Source organism: Hippoglossus stenolepis, chromosome 4 (genome assembly GCF_022539355.2).
Source record: "Hippoglossus stenolepis isolate QCI-W04-F060 chromosome 4, HSTE1.2, whole genome shotgun sequence".
Taxonomy (NCBI): domain Eukaryota; kingdom Metazoa; phylum Chordata; class Actinopteri; order Pleuronectiformes; family Pleuronectidae; genus Hippoglossus; species Hippoglossus stenolepis.
In genome coordinates, this window is record NC_061486.1 from 13,604,315 (window position 1) to 13,627,699 (window position 23,385).

Genomic DNA, 23,385 nt, shown 5'->3' on the forward strand with positions numbered 1-23,385 from the left:
ATCTTCTCATTAATGGCTTCTCACCACATCTATTTGGCCATGATTTTAAAGAACTCAGATTATGGGTTATCCTGGATTATGCAAAGGGCCCTGTGCACAAACACTTATCAGTTTCATTTCTTTGTCCTCCCAATGATATTCATGCCAAATCCCTCAGTGCTGTATCTTTGCTCACAGCTGGCAAGTGTAACTAAAGGATTATGCAAGCAGCTTCTACAAGCAAATAGATTTCTCCCTACTTCAGAGGAAACTGCTAGTTATGCAGCGCCTATCTGTCCGCCAGGCACACACAAAAACAGGCCTCCGATTTTCTTTTTCTCCTCCTTTTTTTCACTTATTTTAACAGTGCATTTCAAAGAGAGATGGAGAGGAAAGAGAAGAACGAGAAACAGGAGGGTAAACAAAACAAGCACCGAACCAGCAGGTCTAACACAGTTTCACTGTACTCTATGTACAGGTTCACCAATTCTGTATCAGCCAGCTGAATGCAGAGGTGAGGCGGCTGCACATGTCTGCACCGCTGCATTCAGGTGTTTGTTTCAGAACAAAATGGCGGCTGAAGCAAGAGGGTGGCAGAACTTCATGTGAACTGGATTTGCATTAAAGCATAAAATCAGACAAGATGCTACCACCACTTAAACCAATTGGCCTGCAAGGACGGACAAAGACTGAATATCCACTCAGTGTCCAGGACTGACGCCTCAAAGCGGCACGAGAGCTGTGGCTCCGACTACTTTCTGTCTGTAAAGGTTTCTATTCCCATATATGGTCCGCATCAAGTGTGTAGCCTATGACAGCGCTTTCCAATCCTCTGCGTGGCCTCGTTGCTGTCCCTGAGGGAACTGTGTATTAATTAGCATTGATCTGGAGCAAGAAAACACAGAGCAGATTGGGACAGGACCAAGGCCATCACAGATACAGGAGCGCACTTCAAATACAGCACAGAATACATTTGCATTTTACATTTTTGGGCAGCTGCCTGAAGTCCTGATCCACAGCAATGCACCACAAGTGCAACAGCAGAACAATTTATAGGTAGGAAATATCCAGTCAGGTTTTTATGCCATATCAAGAATACACAATTTGCCTTACAAATGAATGAAATTTGTTTTTTTTAACTTCTGAAATACTTAAAATATTCTAGTTTAAATTTTATACCAATAAGTAGATTTAACCCCTGTCCATAAGATTACAAAAAACAACTAGACGGATGGCACAGGATGTAGTATGGGTCAGGGAAGAACTTTGGCAAACTGATTTCTGTGTGTGCAATTTGGTGCAGCCTCATTGAATTTAAGGGGACTATTGGGCTTTGGCGAAGGTATGCGCTCTGCTTCGTGCCATTCTAGTTTGATTCTGTTTTGATATCTAACTTTTGCTTTCTTTCTCAGATATTCTCAGTCCTCTGTTTCGAATATATTCAGGGTCACCGCTAATAGGCTCTTTCATCTTTATCCTTTTGACCATTTTCATTCTGCAATAATGTAAACATTAGGCTCCAAACATCTTGCTGTGTCCACAGAAGTGGATCATTATGGGAGACACAGTGAGAGATGGTAATATCTCATTCCAATTTTAAAATTGGGGGGGGTCCACCAGACATCTTTGTATGCGCAGCAAACTCAATTTAGAATTATTCTACCCTTCCTCTCATCTTGCTCCCTCTCTCTGTCTCTTTATCAGCCAGGAGGCCTCATTTAAAAATCGGTTCTTTCCACACTCACATTTTGTGCTTACGATCAAATCCCTGCAAAAGTTGTGACACAGCAGTTTAACATTGATTATTTCCAAACTTCTGCAATTCAGTTTTATTAGAAGTTCAACCGATTTCTGATGCATGATTATCCCTGATCTGATAAACTCTGTCTGTGACTTGTGAAATGATCATGTGCCCATGAACATGTCACACATCCGGTACTAAATACTGTTGAACTCTTCCTCATTATGCACATTACATTTGCTAATTTAGATTCTACTTGAGCAGACACAAGCATCACACATTATGACTATGTAATAATCAGCCTAAAACTGGAGATGGTTTGGGTTTTGGTGGTTGGGTGCAAAATATTTCAATATGTCACATTTGACTTGGGACTATTATATAGACCAAACAATAATCTAGTAATTGTAGAAACAATACATTTAACATTAAATATGTGTTACTTCCGCTTGATAACATCATGAAGCAGCATTGGATCATGGGAGTTGTTGCCTTCACCATTACCGATGAATATCAACAGCAGCTAACTGGCTAGCAGGGTATTATTCCTTAATTACACGTTGTTTGCCCCTAAAGTTATAGAAAAGACGAGCAAAGCCATTAAAAGGAGACCAGAATGAAACCTAATGATACTTTGATTAAAATTGAGGTTTGAACATTGTCGTTAACATTTTGGACAATGTAAGTACAGAAGTCAACAACATATATAACATAGGTCTACTTGTTTTTTGGCATTTTAATGAAGAATCGTTGCATATTATATCTTTAAAACAATATAAACATTGGGTACGGCTCATTTGTGGTACACATAAAGGTCTGTTGTGCTTTTAGATTTGTCTGGTTGATGAAACTTCTTAATTCTATCTCAACCAAATGCAGAAAAGTCAGAGAACAATCTCATTAACACTATATTTCCATAGTTAAGAGAAAAAAGACAGAGGAAGGAAGAGAGAGAAAAGGAGAGTTTGGCTTGGAAAACCAGACGGAACTACACTTGCCCTATAGGAGGCCGAGGGAACCTGACCACGTTGCTATGGAAACTCAAGTACAGCAGAAAGTAACAGGAAAATCAATTCAGATTGAGCTTATCTCTCCCTCTCCCTCTCTCTGCCTTCTCATTTCACCAGGGCTACAAAGCACATTTCCACTCTCAACCACAATTTAACTATTGCCGGGCTGATGCAGCACTAATCAGAACAAACGCCATGATTTTTCTTTTCATTTGCTTTAAATGACAAACGTAGATTATACTAACCAGAATAATACGTCTACAAAACCCCAACTCTGAAACCGCATGAAAGAAAGATGCGGGCGTGAATGCGCTACGACACAAACACAAATCACCCTCTGTCTCAGCACACACTATTCATTCTTGCTCTTTCTTTCCTATCTCTCCATCCTCTCCTCACTCGCTCCCTCAGAGCAGCGACAGCAGCTGTGTGCAGGTGATAAGCGTGTGCAGCGATGGGCGCTCGCCTCTGATTGGCTTGCTCAACTCCTACGCTGATGTGAAGATTGCAGGCTGTGTCTGTCAAAAGGCCAATCATTTCGCGGTCGTCACCTTGTGACGTCACAGCCGCGAATGACAGCTTGACTGGCCGCTTCATTCCCCCTTTAAAGTGTCTTCATGACGCATTCCACTAACGTTTAAGAATCCATCATGGACGGGATGAGGTATGTTCAAACATATAGAATACTCTGGTTTTGAGTGCACACACTCACATGAACTCACAGTGCTGATCATTTACCAGACAGTGAGGTTGTGACAGGAGCTGACTGTCGCCCATCCAGCGTCCTTGTTTCCACCACAGCCACTTAGAAGCAGCCTGCAGGGAGTTTGGGTGTTGTTTGGATCTTAGTTGTTGGCTGTACAATGGCAAGGTGAGGTCAAAGACAAGCTCCAAGTATACTCAGCTTGCACGTGTGTGTGTGTTTGTCTGTGTGTGTGTGTGCGTGTGTGTCTCTGAGTGCGTTCTCAAGGCTCACGTCAAAGAAGAGGCAAGAGGAGAGAAAACGAGCCTTGAAGAAAAATAATGATGCTTGATGCCTCATACATCAAGAAAAAGATTGAGGGTCACCTTGCAGTGAAGTCAGCTGGTCATTAGCTACTGAGAGATTCAGTCTGCAGAACGCTTTGTTGAAATCACGGGAGGAGTCGACTGAAACTGATATGATGCAGTAAGAAGGTGCAGTCATTTGGTATTTTTGATGATTTTATATGTAAGTATGTTTACATTTACTACTATCTATATCAAAATACAAACATACATACACTTAGCCCCAGGGTTTTGGGTACAGACGTTTTAAAGTAAAAAGTCAACCTGTAGACTTGAAAGGTAATCGTTAATACAAATGAATTTCATTGTCATGTATGCGTTGCTTTAACCCTTGATGGTGGGGGTGCCTAACGCTTGGTGCCTGCACTATCGTCATAACAACAGCAATTGCAGTTTCCCACTCGGGACATAGCTGGCTTTCGAAAACCCTTTCATAGACGACTAAGCAAGGTTAGCCAGTCTCACTAACAGCCGCTGCCACCTACCCAGGCTGGGTCTTTGCCTGCAGCGTTGCTTGAAAAGTTGCGCTTTTCTATACTGCTACTGCTCACAATGAAAGCAAAGCAAGCAATGGAACCACAATGCAGTTTGGCAATCGTCATCCCTTTTCCTTCCCTGACATTCAGTGAATTAGAATCTATAGCCTGTGGACTCATTTAATTCAATTTACTATGTGAAGAACATAGAAAAGATGTGACGTTCATGCTCATGCCCGAGTGCCTGTCCGCAGTGCCTCTCCTCTGTGTCCCTACAGTGTGAAACTCTAGCTGATGGAGTTCACTATCATCAAGAAAACAATCAGCTCCAAAACAACACAAACACAAACTTTAAATAAGCATAAAACACAAGAGAAAGTTTTATCAAGTAAAGCTGGTCTGAACAAATGGGAAAATGTCTGACATCAGAGCAAAAAGGACCAACATTAGCAAGGCATTTGAATTGCGGAGGTTCCTTCATTTGGTTTTGGGGATCGAAATCGACCTTGATCCAATACAATATTATGCTTTATAAATCACAGCATCAGTGAAACAATTCAAAAATCTGTGGATGTAAAGTTCCAAAAAAAACTCAATGTATAGATCCATATATTGTTTTGTGATAAAAGCACTCAATTAGATCTCTGCTCCTGACTCTTGTCTGGCAGGTGCCCTAAGACCCTGATCATGTCTAATCAGTGTTACAGATGCCCAGCGTGGGGCCACGGGCTCCAAGGCTCTGTGTGAAAGTTTAAAGAGGCTCAATGTGATTTACTGTATTTTTCCAGATTTACCACCCTGGGAGCCGAATAAGACCACGTATTAATCCTTGATTGGATGGAGAAAAAAATGGATTAAGAAATCCCTATTAGGTCAGCTGAGTGATTTGAGTTATTAAGTGCCTTTTTTTCTCTAATCAGTCACTTTTAAGATGGGATCAGACACTGTTGTATCATGGGGTGTGACTGTGCCAGCAGTGTGTCTCCATTTCCCCCAGCACTTCAGCTAGGAACATATGGGCAGGTTCCTCCGTGAACCATGCCACCTGTCACTAACACATGCACTCATACAGGAGACGCAGGGAGTTTGCAACGACACAGCCATCGTCCCACATCCAGGAGAGTTTATAAACAGAAATTAATTGCTTGTTCCGGCTGTAATTAGCTCACGCCATGCTTATTACTAATCTGTGTCTTGGCCCGACGCCAGGCTAGTTCTGGCCCGGCTCCAGTCCATTTTCAACACAGTGTTGTTCCACAGTAATCCATAAGCTCTGGCAGGATGGACCAGTTCCACCAACCGAGCCTCGCTCAACTGTACACAAATAATTCCAACTTTTCTATAAACAAATCTCCATTCACCTATTACTGTATTTCACTGTCTATAAATGTATACTGCTGTAATGTTTTGATTCCATAGAAAACTACATTGGCACTCAGAGAGCACTTACCTCTGCCAAGGCCAAACAGTCCCATTAGAAAACTACATTCAAATTCACTAGATTCAGTTTTTTATTTGGATCTGCACCAAATGGCACAAACTCATATTTATCAGTCCACTAAACATGCCTGAAATTAATGAAAATATTGAAAAACGTCCTATTTCACAATGTTGAAGAAAGCAGAATTTTTTTTTTCCTGGATCCGCCCCTTGATCCAGATCCTTACCAATTTTCATGGGATCTTTACTGACCAGTGACACCACACCCCAAGTTTTTGAGATAATCCGTCCAGTAGTTTTTGCGACAGACAGACAAATAAACAAATAGAGGAGAAACATAACCTCCTGTTTAGCTGGAGGTAAAAATCGGCACAATATAGTTCAACTAAATATAGCCTTAATATTATAAAGTTTGTTTGATAGGATTTCATATGCGTGACAACGCTAGGATCCATGAAATGTAAAAAACTAGGACATTGCGGTGTAATGACAACACACTCGACCAAAGCACTGCTTATTTAAGCTTCTGTCTTCCATCCAAGTTGAAAACAAAGGGGCTTCCCCATCACAGAACGCCAAATTGCCTATTAAAGATGAGAGCATGTTCAGTCTCCCAGTGCGCCCAGCCATCACCACCCTCATCATTCCCTGCCTAAACAGCCTAATGGCTGCCATATTGCCACAGTTTATTAGTCAACACTGATGGAAGGGTGCCCGCCTCAACAGTTGTTGATTTTGTCTATCCGTATGGAGTATCAGCTGGTAATCACAGCCGCGGTGCCAAAATGTTGTCTGCTGCTCAGTCTCCCGTCACTAAATAGATTGCTTTATTGTTTTATGTCCATAGTGATTAGGATGTCAGTAGATGGCTTAATATAGCACATAAACATAAAACCTAAAGCACATTTGAGAGCAGAGAACAGCCTTTCTGCTTGTATTCCTCCTCTACTCTGCTTTTCTGGACGTATTAAAAAAGAGAATGTAAAAGTGAGGAGGAGTTCTAATTTACATTGTTTTTTGGCACAAATTACGAGTCTGTGTCTGAGCCTGAGCTTGAGAAGGACACTCTGAAGATGACCTTAGTTTTAAGATGCTTTTGGGAAGCCCAGTCCAAGATCGATATCCCTCCATCTCTGTCTCAGTAGCCCGTCTATCGATCCTTATCAAATATGTATCACGTCCTCAAGCCTTCACCGCAGCTAAGATGGAGACTTCAAACAGCAACGGCTCAAACAGAAAGTCAGAGGAGCTGCCTGGCTTTCTTCTTTTCGAAATGGCAATCCTCATAGATGTGGGAAGATGTGAAACAAATGTAAAAAGACTAAAACTGAGAGCTGCACCATCCCGAGAAGTCACAATCTGATATGAGAGCTTTAAAATAAAGAAAAAGAAATGTAATCACTGCTATTTAAAAAGCTGTGACATCAAAGCTTTCAGAATAACACCAAATGAATGCTGTCCTAAAGCGCGCTCAAGACAGTGGGTTAAGTCTTGTACAAAGGCAACAGTGAGACATGCACACAATGCATAAAGAAAACACAACCCCCCCTACACACACAACTATCTCTGCTCTAACCTCCCTTCTTACTAAAAGGGTCGTGTCTCATCCTCTTCCAATTCCCCAAACTCCCCTTCACACAGCACTTGTATGTTGCAAATGCACAAAATGCATCCTTCAGCTCATGTTCCCATAATTCTCTGTGGCAGCAGCGTGATTAATGCACACAACTATTGATTTTTTTTTTCTTTGCTCTTTTTTAAAAATATTTCTTTCACGATGCCACTCCCCCATAACCCAGCCTCAACCCCAAATACTTCCTACTTGACAGCATCACACTGTCACTCACACGTATATACTGTACAATGACTGCGACACAAAACACAGTAACGCATCTTTACACACACACGCACATGATGGTGCAAACAATAAATACCCCCATTTCCCTGCATGCTTCCAGGCAGCTGTGTGCGAGTGGACTGGGAAAAGGGGTGCAGTGAAAGACAAGGGTCAGCATTTCACTAACTGCTGATGTGTGTGGGAGGAGGGGGGGGAGCAAAATGATAGGCTGTGTTGTTTTCTGCAGGATGGGTGGAGTAGCATGCAACGCAAAAAAAAAAAAACACACATCCATGCATCCACAAACTGTATGGCATATTTGCATGCATGCACACATGTACATGTTAATACCTAGAACTTCCTCTGAAGTGATATGTGGTTACATGCAGGGATCATGAACGACTGCTTGAGCCGTGACCTATTTTCCAGCCCCCTAACAACAAGATCAACAAACCGTGTTTGGTGAGAAAGACAGACAGAAATCTGGAGAGAGATGCAGAATGAGACGCGGGAGGAAAGAGGAAGGAGAGAGGACAGTAGGAAAGAAAAAGAAAAGAGAGAGAAGACAGAGGGAGACTGTGTGTCTAATGTAATGCAGTCCCTTGTTTACCAGAGAAAAAGTCTCGCCCACTCTCCTCCTCTCTACCTCTCAAATCCCCTCCGTTTCATTCTCTTCTTTCTCCAACTCGCTCTCCTCTAATCTTCCCTCTCCTCATTTCTTTGCATCTTTCTTTCCTCCCGAGCTCATTTCTACCACCATGCCCTCTTTTCAAGGTTGGTCTGACTTTGGGTGTGTTGAATTTACAGCCCCCATCTCCGTCTGCCGCTCGGTGCCCTCACTGTCAATCTCGGTGAAAAATGGAGGTGGTGGCACATCAGTGGCATGATAAATTCCTGCTGAGCATTGATCCTGCACACCAAACACCTACAGTAGCCCCTTTGAAGACGTCCTTAACATTCCCGCGACTGAGGTGGTGGCTGGTTAAGACTGTGATTCTATTAGCAAGCAAACTGTTTAATTAGCCTCTATAAGCACTCACAAGAACCCATGAGAGAAGAGTGAGCAGAATGCAAGCGTGCCGAGGCACTTTCATCGTTTAAATGCTAAACGCACAGTTGGGAGGCAGCCGACGTGAATGTGACTGAAAAATGTAACTGGAGATTGTTTCACTGATGCTGTGAGTATTGGACGGACTTATTTGCATAAACCAAATAAAAAAGACAGCATTTTCCACGCAATGGGAAATTGACTGGGGCACTGTGCCAAGGAGGTTATGCAATGAGAGGTGGAAAGAAGAGAAGAGACGAGAAGGAGATATGAAAGGAAACAAAAGTGAGACGTAAAAGAGGAGAAACTTAGATTCTGTATTGTCTTCAATATAAGTCTAATACTGTTGTATTACTATAATCTGATACTGTTGTTAAAAACAAATATTACAAAACATATCCCATCTACCATCGAGTATTGTCTATTTTTGGCTCAACGAAAAACTAGGGCTGATTATAATAACTATCAATTATCAAAACGATTAATAATTTGTTGTCTATAAAATATCCCAGAAAAGTTAAGATTATGAGTAAAAAAACTATTTTAATTGGTAGAGTAATGTTTTCAAATGTATGCCTATATAAGTAGTATTATCATATCATCCAATAATTATTATTGGATAATCAAAATAATTGCCAATTAGTTTTCTGTGGATTGACTGATCAGTTAATTGATTTGCTATTGCAGATCTAAAAGGAACAAATGAAATACCTGGCAAATATCAAATATGCATGCAAAAATACTAATATAAATATCCTGAATTGTGATGAAGCCTGTATAGTAAATATTGATAAAATGTATATTGTCTTATATCATAATAATAACAATGATTATATGTTACAATATATGGACTCATCCCTCTCCACTGGCCTCACACTGAGTCTGTGTCCAATGACAGAATAAAGCTCCTCATCCTCCATCTCTGGTCTAATCTCCAGCCTGAAGAGATGAGAGGCCCGCATGTTTGTTCCAAGGAGGAAATCCTATCTCTCCAAGAGAGGGGAAACCTCTCTACATCCATTCCTCTTTTTTCCTCAGTTTTATTCTCCTCATCGTACCTCAGCTCTCCTCACCTTTGCCCTCTTTTCCCTGTCCTTTTACAGGCTGCCCGTCTGGCCTGCACTTCCTTATCTGTAGCTGTGTCATGATTCCCTCTGGATGAGTTGGTTGCCTTAGCCTAGGTACAGTTTGGGTCTTTTCTTTGTTTCGTGAAATCTATAATTTATACATTTAATACAAACATATTTTTTTCTGTTGATTGTTTGCGAAAGCACTAATCATAAATGTCCAGACGAATTATGCCCTAAAAAATTATTTTACTGTTAACTGTATATATTATTAAGATGTGAATAATGCTCAGTTCTGGGTAATGTGTTTAATTATGACTATATCTCACCCTGTATTAAGCTTAACATAACCAAACTGTGGTTAGTAACATTAAACATATTGTACTTGATGCCTACATGATAAAAAGGAGCCTTGAGCTTCTGCTACAGACACAAAATCTAATCTGTGTGACTCGCCCATAATCCATTTCAAACTATTTGTTATCAGTCTTTAAATTTGCAAGATGCCTACACTTACAGAACACGATTTTATTGGATGCTAATGTTGACACATGCATAAAAAGCTGAGAGAGACACTGTGGGTATCATTTGTTACAGGGATGGTGTTGACTCTACGCTTACGCTTCTATATCTGTAAAACATGTGAAAAGTCAACAAGTACTTTCTGTGTGTAGAAGAAGTACACAGACAATTGTAAAAGCTAGGTGCGGATGAAAGTAATCAGCACCATTGCTGATGTGATGGAGTAGAAATAACACAGAGCATTGGGAGGAAATCTTATGGCGAGCAGGCACTGAATTTTATCCTCTAATTGCCGCAAATACATGCATGCTTCTTAAAGGCGAGCACAAGGTCTCAGTGACAACAAGTTGTTTGCAGCTCATTCACTGGTTCTGCTGAAGCTCTTGTCTGCAACCAAGGCCGCCCAGCTCATTACGCTCACTGGCATCATGAATGATGAGGGGCAAAAGATAACTGGGAAAAAAACACAAAAAACACACCATCCCAGCTCTGTCCCCTTTTCAAGACCATGGCAACTTGACATGCAAACACGGGAGCATGTAAAAAAAAAACCACTCCATACACATAAACATGTGCACACTCAAAAAAACAAAAGGTGCATGTGATAACACTGATGCCTTGAATAAAAGGTCCACCATATAAAATCCTGGTAGCAACACAGTTGGACACAGCTCAGCTACTCATCTCCGCCCCCTCTCTACTTTCGTTCTTTCTCTTTTTTATTTTATTGGCTCTTTCATCTCTCTATTAGCTCTGTCAATTGTTTATCAAAAGCAGCGAGGAGGAGATCGGAGCCGGGCATTTCAAAGCTCATGCTGTGAGACCCATTTTAAAATTCATGACGGGTTAATGGTATGTTAGTGGCAACATTAGGACCCAGCGAGCTTGCGTGGCGCTCATTCACATTGAAAGCAGACCGCTTCAAATGACTACTAAGCAGTCCTCGTTCGGAGAGGTAATTCATATTGTAATTAACTTTTCAATCACAGCTGATTAATTAGGACAGGCCCCAGTCTGTAATTATGCATCTATTTTTGACCCACATGAGAAACGCTAGATATTCAAAGATTCTGCAGCTCTGATTTAAGCCAGTTTCCTCTCAACGTGCAACTTACTGATATTTAAAAACACATTAACACCTCATACTCAGTTGTAGCTGCCATTAGTCAGGTATACAGTTTAGGTTTATTAAATACATTTTGAATGAAAATGTTATTTATTAATTTACATTTTACTTTAAAATGCTTTCTGTGAATTAAGATGAAAATAATTGAGTCTAAAGCGACTTATCTTACATTTCCATAGGTGAACTATTCATTTGCATGTTGCTCTGAGGTCGGAGTTTATATTGTTTGCGAGACCCTATGCAAGCACTTGTCACAAAGGGCAGAGCACCTGTTGGATCGGCAGCAATGGGTCAAGCAAATCGCTGTTTAAATTCAAGAAGGTACGGATTAACCGAAGATTTGGAAAGATTGGAGGTTTCTTTCTCATTCCACTCGAGTAACGCGGCCAATTAGTTATTTATTTATGTTTAATTATGTTAATTGGTATATATGGCATTCACGTGATAGCTGAGTGACAGATTTTTATCGGCTTTAAGTGAATGTTCAAGCTAAATATATGTGAATTTGAATTATTGTTGCTGAATAAGGGAAACTACATTTTCTGTTGAGTGTTTGGTTGATTATTATACTCTATGGGAATGCTCTGTATTTACTAGCCTCATTTCATGTTTTCATATTTTCTTTTCTTTTGTTCTGATGGTATTTTGAAGGCATGTTTGAGGGAAATACACTCCCATTACCAAATTAATGCCGTGTGCTAGTGTTTCAACTGGAGGGGAGCTACACAAGTCGTGGTCAAAGGTTTAGTTGTTTCATAAAATCTAATTGAGAGACATCACCAACCTGAATTTTTTATGGTTATTTTCTTTCGCTGTGAGAGAAAAAATCTCGAGCCTCAAATGTTCCTCCTTATATTCTGATGCACAAAACAAAGGCAGGGAAATGCGGTTGATGGTACCTTTCCCCACAAAAACCTGAGATTAATAATTCAGTGTGGCTGTGGGATAGCTGTATTTTGTGTCCACTGAGACCAAGTCCTCTTTCATTAAAAACTGAAAAAAAAAGAGAACAGAGAACAGGGTCTGGAGAAGGAGTCGGAGAACTAGGCTGGGTCAAACTGCACCCGGTAGCCGTTGTCAGGCCCTGTCGGTATCCTTGTGGTCTCTCCTGCTTTCCTGCTCATGCAAAAACATGCGAGCGCAAACACACTCACGCGCACATCCTTCTAACCCGCGCTCCTAGAGTAAACATACCCTCTCCATAACAGTGCGAAGTGAATCCGCTCATGCATCAGAATCTACCATCAAATATTTATCATGGAGCAGCAGTGATTTTGACCGTGTGCTCATGCTTTTGACAGCACTCGCCTGCTGCAATACTTATTGGAGTAAACACGGACAATCCAATATCGTTGTTCTTTTGAACGCTTGCGAAAGAACTCTGAAGAACACAGAGCATACGGTACAATCCATCAAAAGCTCACTGCATATTCTATAGGCTGTCAGACCTGCTGGATGAAAAGGATGGACGTCATCGCAGACAATACAATAAGAGACGATTTAAGAAATGACTGGCAATGAGTGTTTTTTAAATAAAAAGGGAAAACACATATTCATTTAAAATAAATTCTCCTTTCATGAAAATCGGGTTTTGAAAACACACACACACATCTTTTTATTTTACTGCATCACTTAGATTTTGACCAACTTGACCAACATTATGATGAAGACGTAGGGGAAATATGTTTTAGCATTTGATCCTCATAATGGATGCTTTTTTTTTTCAACCTCAGATGAAATAAACATCATCTCTGAGTGGTGTCTACATGATTCATTCCATTTCATTTACAGAATGTAATCATATCTGCATGCTGCGTATTTGCCCGCTCCCCGTGACATTAAGCAACGTCTTCAACCAGCAGCTCGCAGCGAGTAACTTGAGTAACCTGGAGTAAATAAGTCGCTGGCATGGATCAGAAGACAGATCTTCACGCTTGAGCAGGCGCATTTAAAATGCCACCAAAACACCGTCCCAGATTCTGCCCTCAGTCAAATGACATCAAGTGCTCACTTACAAGTCCCTGAACGCCCCAGTATGAAGCTAAATCAGCCAGCGGGCAGTACATGGAGCAATCAAAGAGATAAGCATCCCATTTAACTTGAGTAAAAATCCAGCCCCCAGAACGTTTGGGTGTCTTGCGTTATCATGCTATAACGCTGGATTCAGACAAGGAGGGTAACTAGGTCAATGATACTACGTAAACTGTTCCACTTTACCCCTTGCTGGACTGAAAATGGAGTTGGCTGAGGTGGAGTGCGTACAGGAGAGAGAGCGGCTCCGTGATTCAACGTGACAGTTATCAACATCCTTTGGCTATAGTGAGAGGACAGGGCTGCACAGATGAGCCGCAGAGCCGCAGAGCCCCAGTAATGGCAGCCGATGACAGCAAACAGGTAAGAAGATGACACACAGTAAAACAGAACAAAGTGTCCAAAGAGCAGTGAGCAGAGCCGAGCAGGGAGGGGGCTTGGATAAACAGCCGAAAGAACGGAACACACCTCTCTCTCATCTCACAAAATCGTCATTGCCAACAAAACGCTTCACTCTCTGCTCTTTAATCACTAAAATACAGCACCTTGTACAAAGTTCCAAATATGATCGGCTATTTGAACATTAACGTTGGCATTATACCGTCACATATTATACATCAGTTTAGATTTTTAACAGGTTGTGTCACTGGGTTTTTACGATTTAGCTCTAAATATTCCCAGTTCTACTGAAGACATATGTTTAACTCGTCTTACCTGAGTTGAGTGAAACTGTGTCTTTCTCCCATGATACAACAGTGACGTAGGCCTCGACAGAAGCAGGGATAATGCACTTGAAGACGGCTACACTGCCTCTCATAGCCTTCTGGTCAGCCACTCTGACCGTGTAGGGTTCCCGTGATACTGTAGAACAAGACAAAGCAGAAACACGTGATTTGTATTATTCAAAAGAAATAAATTGTGCTATTGTTTATTTCTCCCTCTTTACTTTGGGGAGGTTTTGTCCCATGGAACGAACTCATGTAGGAAAACGTAAAACCTGTTGAAGTGCCCTTGAGCTCATATCTATAAACAGATTCTGCATGTGAATCTGCAGAAACTGTAGGTGAGGGATAAGATTTTGGTGCCGGAAGCCTTCTGGTTTCTGTTTCTAGTTTGAGCAGGCTTTAGTCACCCACACAGGTAAACAGTCAGTGTGGAAAGCAAAAGAGGTGGAACACATTGACTGAAATGCATCGGCTATCCGCTTTTAATTGATCAGCATTCATATACAGATGGCTGTTAATATAGATTAGCTCAAATATGATCTGGACCTAAAACACCCATCGACACGTGTGATAACTAGTCAAACTGTAAATGTTGTACGGGAAACAGAAGATGGAGGCTTGGCTCAGATATCTGCCGTCTACACCGTTAAGCCCCAAAATATTGGCCGTTGCCACCGGAGGCTAATTTGTCGTCAGATGTTAGCTCATGGACTCAGAGATTGCCCTTGAGCAAACAGGATCTTTACCTGAGCCAAGGGGCAAGGTTTTTTTTCCCTCATTCTTTATCAACATTTCAAACTTTTCTTTCAACGGTATCTTTAGCAAGACTCTAAATACTCTAAAACCCACGAGGGATGGCCACAATGCTTTTGATTGAGACAGTCAGAGGCATAAGTCAAAGTGGTTAGTTTAGCCATTCTTGTTGAATGCACTTATTGTAAGTAGCTTTGGATAAAAGCGTCAGCTAAATGATATGAAATGTGAGGTAATTCTTTCCAATCACTAGTGTGCTTTTGCACTTTGCCTAGGATACATGGTTTAATATGATTTTGGAAATAGGATATGAATTAATTTGTAAGACTTCCATATCTTCTTCTACAGTTCATATAAATCTTTTCCTCTGGCTCTTACCACAGCTAATACTTGTACGCCTGTTATTTCTCTCACCACACTACCTGCCGACTTAAGCTTTCCTCTGTAGACTCACCAGCTTTGATGTGGACATCCTGACTCCTGATCTTGCCAGAAGGGTTCTCGGCAGTGCAGTAGTATGTGTTGTCGTGGATCAGCTTGCTGAAACTGGACGGCAGGAAGTTGAAGATCTGGAGGGTTCCGTTAGGGTGCACGTGGCGGATGCCCGGGACATCGTAGATCTCCTCGCCGGTCGCCAGATACCAGCGCAGCGAGGCAGGCAGGGCCCCACCAGCAGGACAGGGCACTGCGGTCCCTGTAGTGCTGGCAAATACTACCTCTTGCAGAGATGCATTGACAAAGTATAAGCTGGAATGTAGGTCCTCACTGAAAACTGCAAGAGAGACAAGACAAGATGTTTGCTTTTACAACCATATATTTACACTTTATGCTGTAGCCTTTATTTTGGGTTTCTGTGGTTATGAATTTATTTGTTGGATCATGTTTTAACTCTGATTTCCTGTTAAGTGTTAACGCAACACTTTAAATGTACTGTCACCTCATCTGTTTACTATTTTAGAATGAAAATGTGGCAAAATGTTTTAAAGAAAGGAAAGCACACTTTAGTATTCCTCAAAGATCATTTACTGTAAGCGTTTCTATTCGTGTTACATGATCAGTCGTTTTGGATTCGGCTCTGTAGTGCTATCCCTGGGACTTTGGGAACATTAAATTAACATAAACTACTATCAATTATGAAATAAGGTCAGCTGCCTTGATCATATTCACATCACAGTAAAGAGAATGATGTTGAATACAGTTTGTGCGGGATCATTCTCTGGAGGAGGAGGCGAGGGTAATAAATGTCAATGTTGGACCAATTAGCTTCAAAGCAATACACAGCTGTTTAATTTCTAAGTGAAGAAGCCAACAGATGTTTGTTTGCAATCTGAGGTTTGTATTTTTGTATTTCGGGCAAAAATAACTGTATATGCAGTATTGGTGTATCTCAGACGGGTGACGAGCCCAGAGGCTCTGCACTAAATGGCTGACAGTGGCACTAGGCAGCTGGCTTTGACCCTCCCTGGGGAGAAAACATTTTAGCACTTCATAAATTCCTAACAAGGTTTCAAATTGCAGACAATTCCACGCTTTTCTCTGCTCCAGCAGCTCTCAACCAGCAATGACACACTCCGGTGACCTGCTCATGTACATCCATGTTTGTCGGTAGAAATTAGGGACCACTCATTCAAAAATTATTAGCACACTAAAGATCAATACTGCAGCAATTTTCTCTTACAATAATTTGTTGACATATTGGAGAGATGGTCATTTGCAACCTTTCTGAATTGCAAACAACTCTTCATTCGCTGCGTGTTGCAGTCACCAGCCGATACGTCAGTGAATATATTCAGATAATGTGGACTGACTGTGGGGAGATTTCATCAATGTTAAAGAGGAGCGCAGAGGGGGACGAGCCCAAGTGATATCTGACCACATGCATTATGATGGGACATTTTTGGAGGTAAATGTCCCAAACATTCAAGTGACTGGATATTGCATGCAGGAGGTAGGACTCAACATATAAATTCCATTGCAGAAATCCCTTGTTTTTGTTTACAGTACATCAACACCGGCGCCGTCCCTTATTGCCAAAAGCTCTCGAATCTTGTTTTCTTTACAAGTTGACATCTTCTTCGGTATCTTACGTGTGGGGGCCACCTCTTTTCATTCTGAGATATTTGTATTTCAGTTTCGAGCCTGTCGTGTGAAATGGAAATGTCATCGTCATGCCCACCCGCTCTGACATTCCAGACATTCTACTGCTGTATCCTCACATGGGCTCACTCCGACTCCGTTCTCACATACAGGAAAAATATGTTTTATTAAAATGTCTGGACTTGAGTGCATGTTTGAAAGCATCACATGAAGGATTCATATTGTTTTCTTTATGATTATCAGGTATTTCTGTGCGCCACAGGTTTTGAAGTAGCAGACATCCACAAATGACACCAGTGTGGCTATAACATGGTAACATGAATGCATTTATATATTGCAGTCATCATTTATTCTAAGTTTAGACTGTAGGGCATAAGGTTATGGTTCTTTCAATGTCCGAATTTCCCAGTCTGACCAGTCCTGATGGTCAGGGGAGGCTGTGAGTTCATGGTCCATGTTTATCCAGGACATTAGTGGTGTGTTTTTTACTAATCAAATATACGATTATTCATTAGTTATCAAAATGTGCTCTCCCATATAATGCCATCTGAGGTACTTCTGTAACATTTAGATAGAATATATAAAGGGTTCCTATAGAATATGAGCTAACGTCATTCAGGCTAACGTTTGCTAGCTTAGCCTTGTACTCCAGGCCTACGCATTTAAGCTAGCTGAAAGGTATTTCTGTTTGTGCCTTAACAAGCTAACAAGTTCTACTCATGTGATAATCAGGCTAATATGTAAAAACATTGGGAAGCAGTCCCAAAGTTAAAGAGACCAACACACACCTGTAGCTGTTTTTACCTAGCTTGCTCGCAGTCCCTGTAATGGCTACCATTTAGCATTACAGCGGCACGCCTTACTCATTAAAAATATGTTAATGCAGCTGTTATTAACCTACAATAACTCAACTTGTACTGAATAGACCTGCTTATAACTAACTACACTTTGGGATGTAAATTTTAAAATACATGTAACTTTGACATGTCAGAGAATGAGGTAAGAAGCTCACCATCAGTAGCCTGCGGACAGAAGCACGACAGACTGAATCCATCCACGATCACCTGCCTTCTCCCTCTGTCTCTTTATAAACGTACATTTTATCTATAAATGGTCACATTAAAACTTCCAGACTCACTGCAGTAGTAGTAGTACTGTTTGTTTCTTAAAGGTCCAGTGTGAAAGATTTAGGTGAAAGGGATCTATTGGCAGAAATTGAATATAAAATAATCCTAGTGACTTTTTCACCAGTGTGTTTAATCTAAATTATACAAATTTTTTTCTTTACCCTAGAATGGTGTTTCTATATTTAAATAATTTATATTTACATCTGGACAAACTAAACACCTTTTGAATTTTTTTTATTCAAATTGTAAATAACTGTTGTTGCTTAAAATCATACTCAAAATAAAATAAAAATATTCATGACAAAGAATTCTTTCACCAATATTTTAAAATATTATCAAAACTGTTTCCCACTGAAATAGCTCATTTGACCAAAATCCTCATGTAAAGGAGAAAATAAATATACTGTGCTTTATCTTTGTCAATCATATACAAGGCAAATTGTGTATATTTCATTATGAAACTTTGATTCTTTTGTTGTTGTAAACAGGAACTTTGGTATACACTCATGTACAGCCTCTTACATCGAAAAAAAAGTTTTCAGCAATTTGAATCCTTTAAAATGGGATCAGATAGTGTGCTGGGTTCTCAGTGGATCTGTGGCACCGGCCAAGATGAAAATAATACATCAAAGTCATATTACATTGGGATTCATTCTCTGTTTTCCAACTGGCACAGGGAGTATCAATCTTCTCAGTGCTCTGTTGATAATACAGACTGGAGCCAAAGGGGTTCCTGTCTGCAGTAACCCCACCTGTTCATGGACGGTGCTCAAGGTTAGTGACAAGGAGATGACATAGACACATTTGTACAAATAGAAACTAATTCTTATATTTTCTTCATTTAAAAAAAATGCAATGATAGACTGACCCACATCAGAGTTTTCAGGAAATAAAATGTGGGCACTTAGTTAATTGATACTTATTTGTTTATTGATATGTTACAGAGCTACAATAGCAAACGGCTGGAGAGACATTGATCAGAGAAGTGCGTGGTTCCTTGGAAAGCGTAGATTCTGTGCAAGCATCGGAGAAATTGGATTAGGATTTATGTCATGGCTGTGTTGATATTCGTCTATTTCACATATGAAAGGTATGTGAGAGCAACTCAATTTAGACCGGCTGAGTGATAGTGTGATTGATTTAATTTTAAAAAAAAGGAACGGACTCTGGTGGAAGGGTGCATATCATTGTGCGCTGCTCGTTTTCCTAATTGACTAAACTCGGAAGACAGACCACAAATATTCCAGTGACGCAGGTACGTCGCCCTCTCAGACCTCGCAAAGAGCACCAAGTCATGCCCCAACAAATGGCCTCGGGGCCCGACCACTTACTACATTGCCCAAGAGGAAATCGGTAATTGGCATAATTTTTCATGAACTCAAGCGTAAAGGTGAAATAAATGACACTGTTCAATAATGCATTATATGCATCTATAATTGACTATGATTATTTCACTGGCGGGATATCTTCAGGGAGAAGGGTCGAGGGAAAGAAGCTGTTTCATTTAAAGCATTTATGTTTAGGGATCAGCAAAAGAGCGAGTATGCATCTCTTTGTTCCTCTTACTCTGTTTAACGTGTATGTCTTATTTTGATTGTTTTTGTATGCACACTTGTGAAATCATACTCACTATACCATGACTGAGGAGACTCTAAATTATTACATATGTCTTCCAGGATTCATAGTAGACATGAGGGTGTCCATATATACCACAAATGTTCAGTAGACATTAATTACACGTTTTGAACTATTTGCATGCTAAAAAAGTTCATATATTGAACAAAGGAATAAATTGAAGTAACACCTTTTAAATTGATCAGTCAAACTTTATGGCAGTATAGATACCTCACAATAGCATTTATCATTTGGAGTTGTGTTTCTTACCACCAGATAAATGTTGTCTCCACCAAACACTGACGGATATATCTGGCTCTTTAGCAGCTAAATGGGCCACTAGGTTCACCAGCTAGTTGCTACCTGTGTCAGGTGTTGATGCTGCATTGGCAGGTGAAGTACAACAAGTTTTTAATGGTTGAAGATATCGGAAGTGCCTTGATTAATGGTAATATGGTATCTACTTGGGGGGTTTTCTTTATACTAAACAGGACAATCTGACAACAATCATGTGGATCTGCATAAAAAACTTAATTTTCATGTAGTCTAAATATTATGATCAGCTTTATTGATCTCACACTGGGCAAATACACTTGTTATAGTGGCAGATAGTCAAAAGGAGGTAGACAAGAGAACACATGAAGGTGTAGAATAGAATAAATATAGTTAATAAATAACAAATAAGAAAACCAATTTAATTAAATACAGTGAATATGTAATATCTACCTTTCACTATAGATGGGTAGAGAAACATACTTGAGCAAAACTGTAAATACACACTGTGACTGTTCAGACTTATCCCCGTCATTTGTACCAAAATATACAATTGAATGAAATGTGTTTTTTCTTAATTATTGAGATCAACCCCGTTATCTTTGTGCGACGTTTATCTCCAAAATATTGTGTTTACTCCAATGAACTGTTTTCACATCATGTTTTAAAATGTGACTCAAAGAAGCAGTTGCTGTAATGCTCCCACAGAGTAACTGTACAATATGACTAACAATACCTGTGGTTCAGCATCGTCACAGGACTGTGCTCCTTCACACAACAGAACTGATCAGCTGACAGGGTGTAACCAACCATGACAGTGCGCTTTCAGAGCCACTGGGGCGCTTCATTTAAGTAAACGCGCAATCAATGCCAATGTGAACAAGCAGCAGGTAAAGATAAGTTATCTAACTAAGTGGGCCTGCTGACTCACAAGGAGGACGGAGGTTCTACATGATCACAGTTGTCAATATACAGCTTCAATATTTTCTCGTCAAAGCTTCTCGGACGCCTGATCAAAGCAAGTATAAGTCATGGAGAGTTGTTATAGTTGTGAACCTCTCATGTAACAACAGTTTTAAATGAAAGGACCACATGGGAAACTGGGGACAACCTATTTAACGCTTTCTGTAGTTACATATTCGGTCTTTCATGCAGCCGCTGGCTTTTTTCCTTGAACACTGTCTGACATGAGGAGGAGGAAGAACAGCAGAGCGCAAACAAGAGGAGGAAAAGAGAGGATCATAGAGACAGTGGGATTGATTCAGCTTCCCATATTTCGGAGGGCACTTGTGTTGGATCTGTTGAGCGAGCAGAGCCATTGTCTGGGTTGTCATCACCGCCACGGCAGGGGGACTCGGCACTGCACAGCAGCATGGCACCGGGTGCTTCGCGGTGACAAAGTGACAGCAGGAACCCTGGGTAATTAAAGTCGCTCTCTGCTCTGTGCCCTCGGGGTAAGTCTGCCTGGGATGCAGAGATCATACCTGGCTCGCTCACATTCAACAATCACAGTGGCCAAAGAACTATTTTTATCCTTAACAAATTTGGATTCCTACTAGTGTGAGCTTGCGCTGGTGTGATGTTTGCTGTGTTTAAACATGGGACGCTGCTGCGTTCATGGCAGCTAAAAATAGTACCTTGACCTGTTCATGACCCAAATTTCAAATACAGTGTAAGTATTTTCTCTTCCATTTAATCTGATCAAAGGCCTTGAAAATAACACCTCACTTAAGTAATTTTAGCTGCATATCAAAGTCCATGAACCTGAACGTGAGATATAATTGCTAGAAGTTCTGAGACGGGCAGACAACAACCATTCAGAGCCGAGCAGCCCAGTGTGAGTAAGCATTCCCACTGATCTGATCTGCCCAGAGGCAATACACCATGCACAATGTTAAATGACTGTCTTGCAATTTGCTCTCATGAATATTAAGTGGCGCTGTGACAGTAGAAAGGGTCGGCCGTGCACAAGCTGCTGATCCGCACCGACAGATCTGTCCTCTGATGTCTAGGAGGGGCAGGCAACGCTAAAAACGAGGCCCCCACAGCAGATGAGCCTCCTCCTCCTCCTCCTCCTCCTCCTCGTCCGCGCTCTATTTTCATGTCTTAAATGGGCCAGAGTGGCTGCCTGTCTCATCAAGGGGAAGCCAGAAAACCCTGGACTGTTTCTCGCTTAGTAAAACTGAGCAATAAAGACATTGATGTCTGAATTATGCTGCTGCTGCTGCTGATGATGATGATGATGATGATGAGTGCATGGGAGAGGATCTGATGAGGGATTTCACTATAGCAAACTAAAGCAGCTCCCTCTGCTGCTGCTGATGATGAATAAAACTTCCTCAAGTACAAATCTAATATTGCTGTGTAATGTGAGACACACTATAAAATGTGCAGGGAAACCCGCTTCTGTAATACAGTTAAATAAAACAAAGATTACATTTAAAGTGATTTACTGTAGTGTATGTTTACTATGAGTGAGGCTTCACCATGTGAATCTGAATGCAACTGAAGCCCATTCACCCCTGAACATTTTTTTACACCTGCAATCTCACCTATTTATTCAATAATTTTCAGATTTTACCAAAGAACTGAGGAGAGCAGCACTGAGCTGTTGCCTCTCCTCAACCTAATTACAATGTATTTATAGAAAGCTAATGCTAATCCGTTTGACAAACAGGCCTGGGTGAGTATGTTTATAAATATATTCTATGGATGATTTATTCGAGTGAGGTGCAACATTGGTGGTTGAAAAAAGAAAGGTTTGAATGCCGCCTGGCGTAGCCCATGTAGATATGGTGGCGCTCACAATAAACATAAAGATAATTCACGTAATATATAGGTTATTGCAATAAAATGTGTTTTGGTGAAGTCACACAAAATTGATGTGCAGTAAACAGGGGGTAGAGAGTTTGCATTCTTTGGGAAAGATTCCGAACCTTTTTTCCCCCCCATATTTCTCTCACAACGCCCCAACAGTACATTCATTGTGTATGTGACGTGGAGTTAATTTTTATTTGGTATTATTATATTTGTACTTGTTTACAGTCTGACATGTTGTATATTTATTCATTTTGTTGATGGATGCATTTGTTTGTTGGATGCTGTTTTGTTAAATTAGGAAAACCAATAAAATATATATGTTTTTTAAAGAGTCTGGAACCCCACATTACTCCTGATGGCTGTGCGCGATTGATGTGTGATAGACAAAGTGTTGAATTACTATGTGAATGGGGGAATTAGACTTGGTTTGTAAAGTAACTTGGAGTGGTTAGTAAGATTTGGAAAATGCTATTTGAATAAAGTATATTCAGGTTTGTTGTCTCTTAGTAAAACAGAATCATCGTCAATCCAAAGAGTCTTAGATGAAGATAAATACAAAGTAAATACAATCATCCTCTGCTGTTGAATGGAGAATAGCTTGTATATTTAATGTGAAAATTATATTCAGGTTACAGACACTAGAAACACCCAT

General features: G+C 40.6%; 1 protein-coding gene across 3 annotated transcripts in view; it reads right to left on the minus strand.

Annotated features, from left to right (window-relative positions):
- Nucleotides 1-23,385, minus strand: part of dscamb (Down syndrome cell adhesion molecule b) — a 119,905-nt gene that overhangs the window by 85,383 nt on the left and 11,137 nt on the right. For all 3 annotated transcript variants that reach the window (XM_035155262.2, XM_035155260.2, XM_035155263.1), the window contains exons 2-3: nt 15,257-15,574; nt 14,039-14,185 (exon numbers count right to left, since the gene is read on the minus strand). In XM_035155262.2, coding sequence (XP_035011153.2) covers nt 14,039-14,185; nt 15,257-15,574 — 465 coding nt within the window. The remainder of the gene's footprint in view (nt 1-14,038; nt 14,186-15,256; nt 15,575-23,385) is intronic.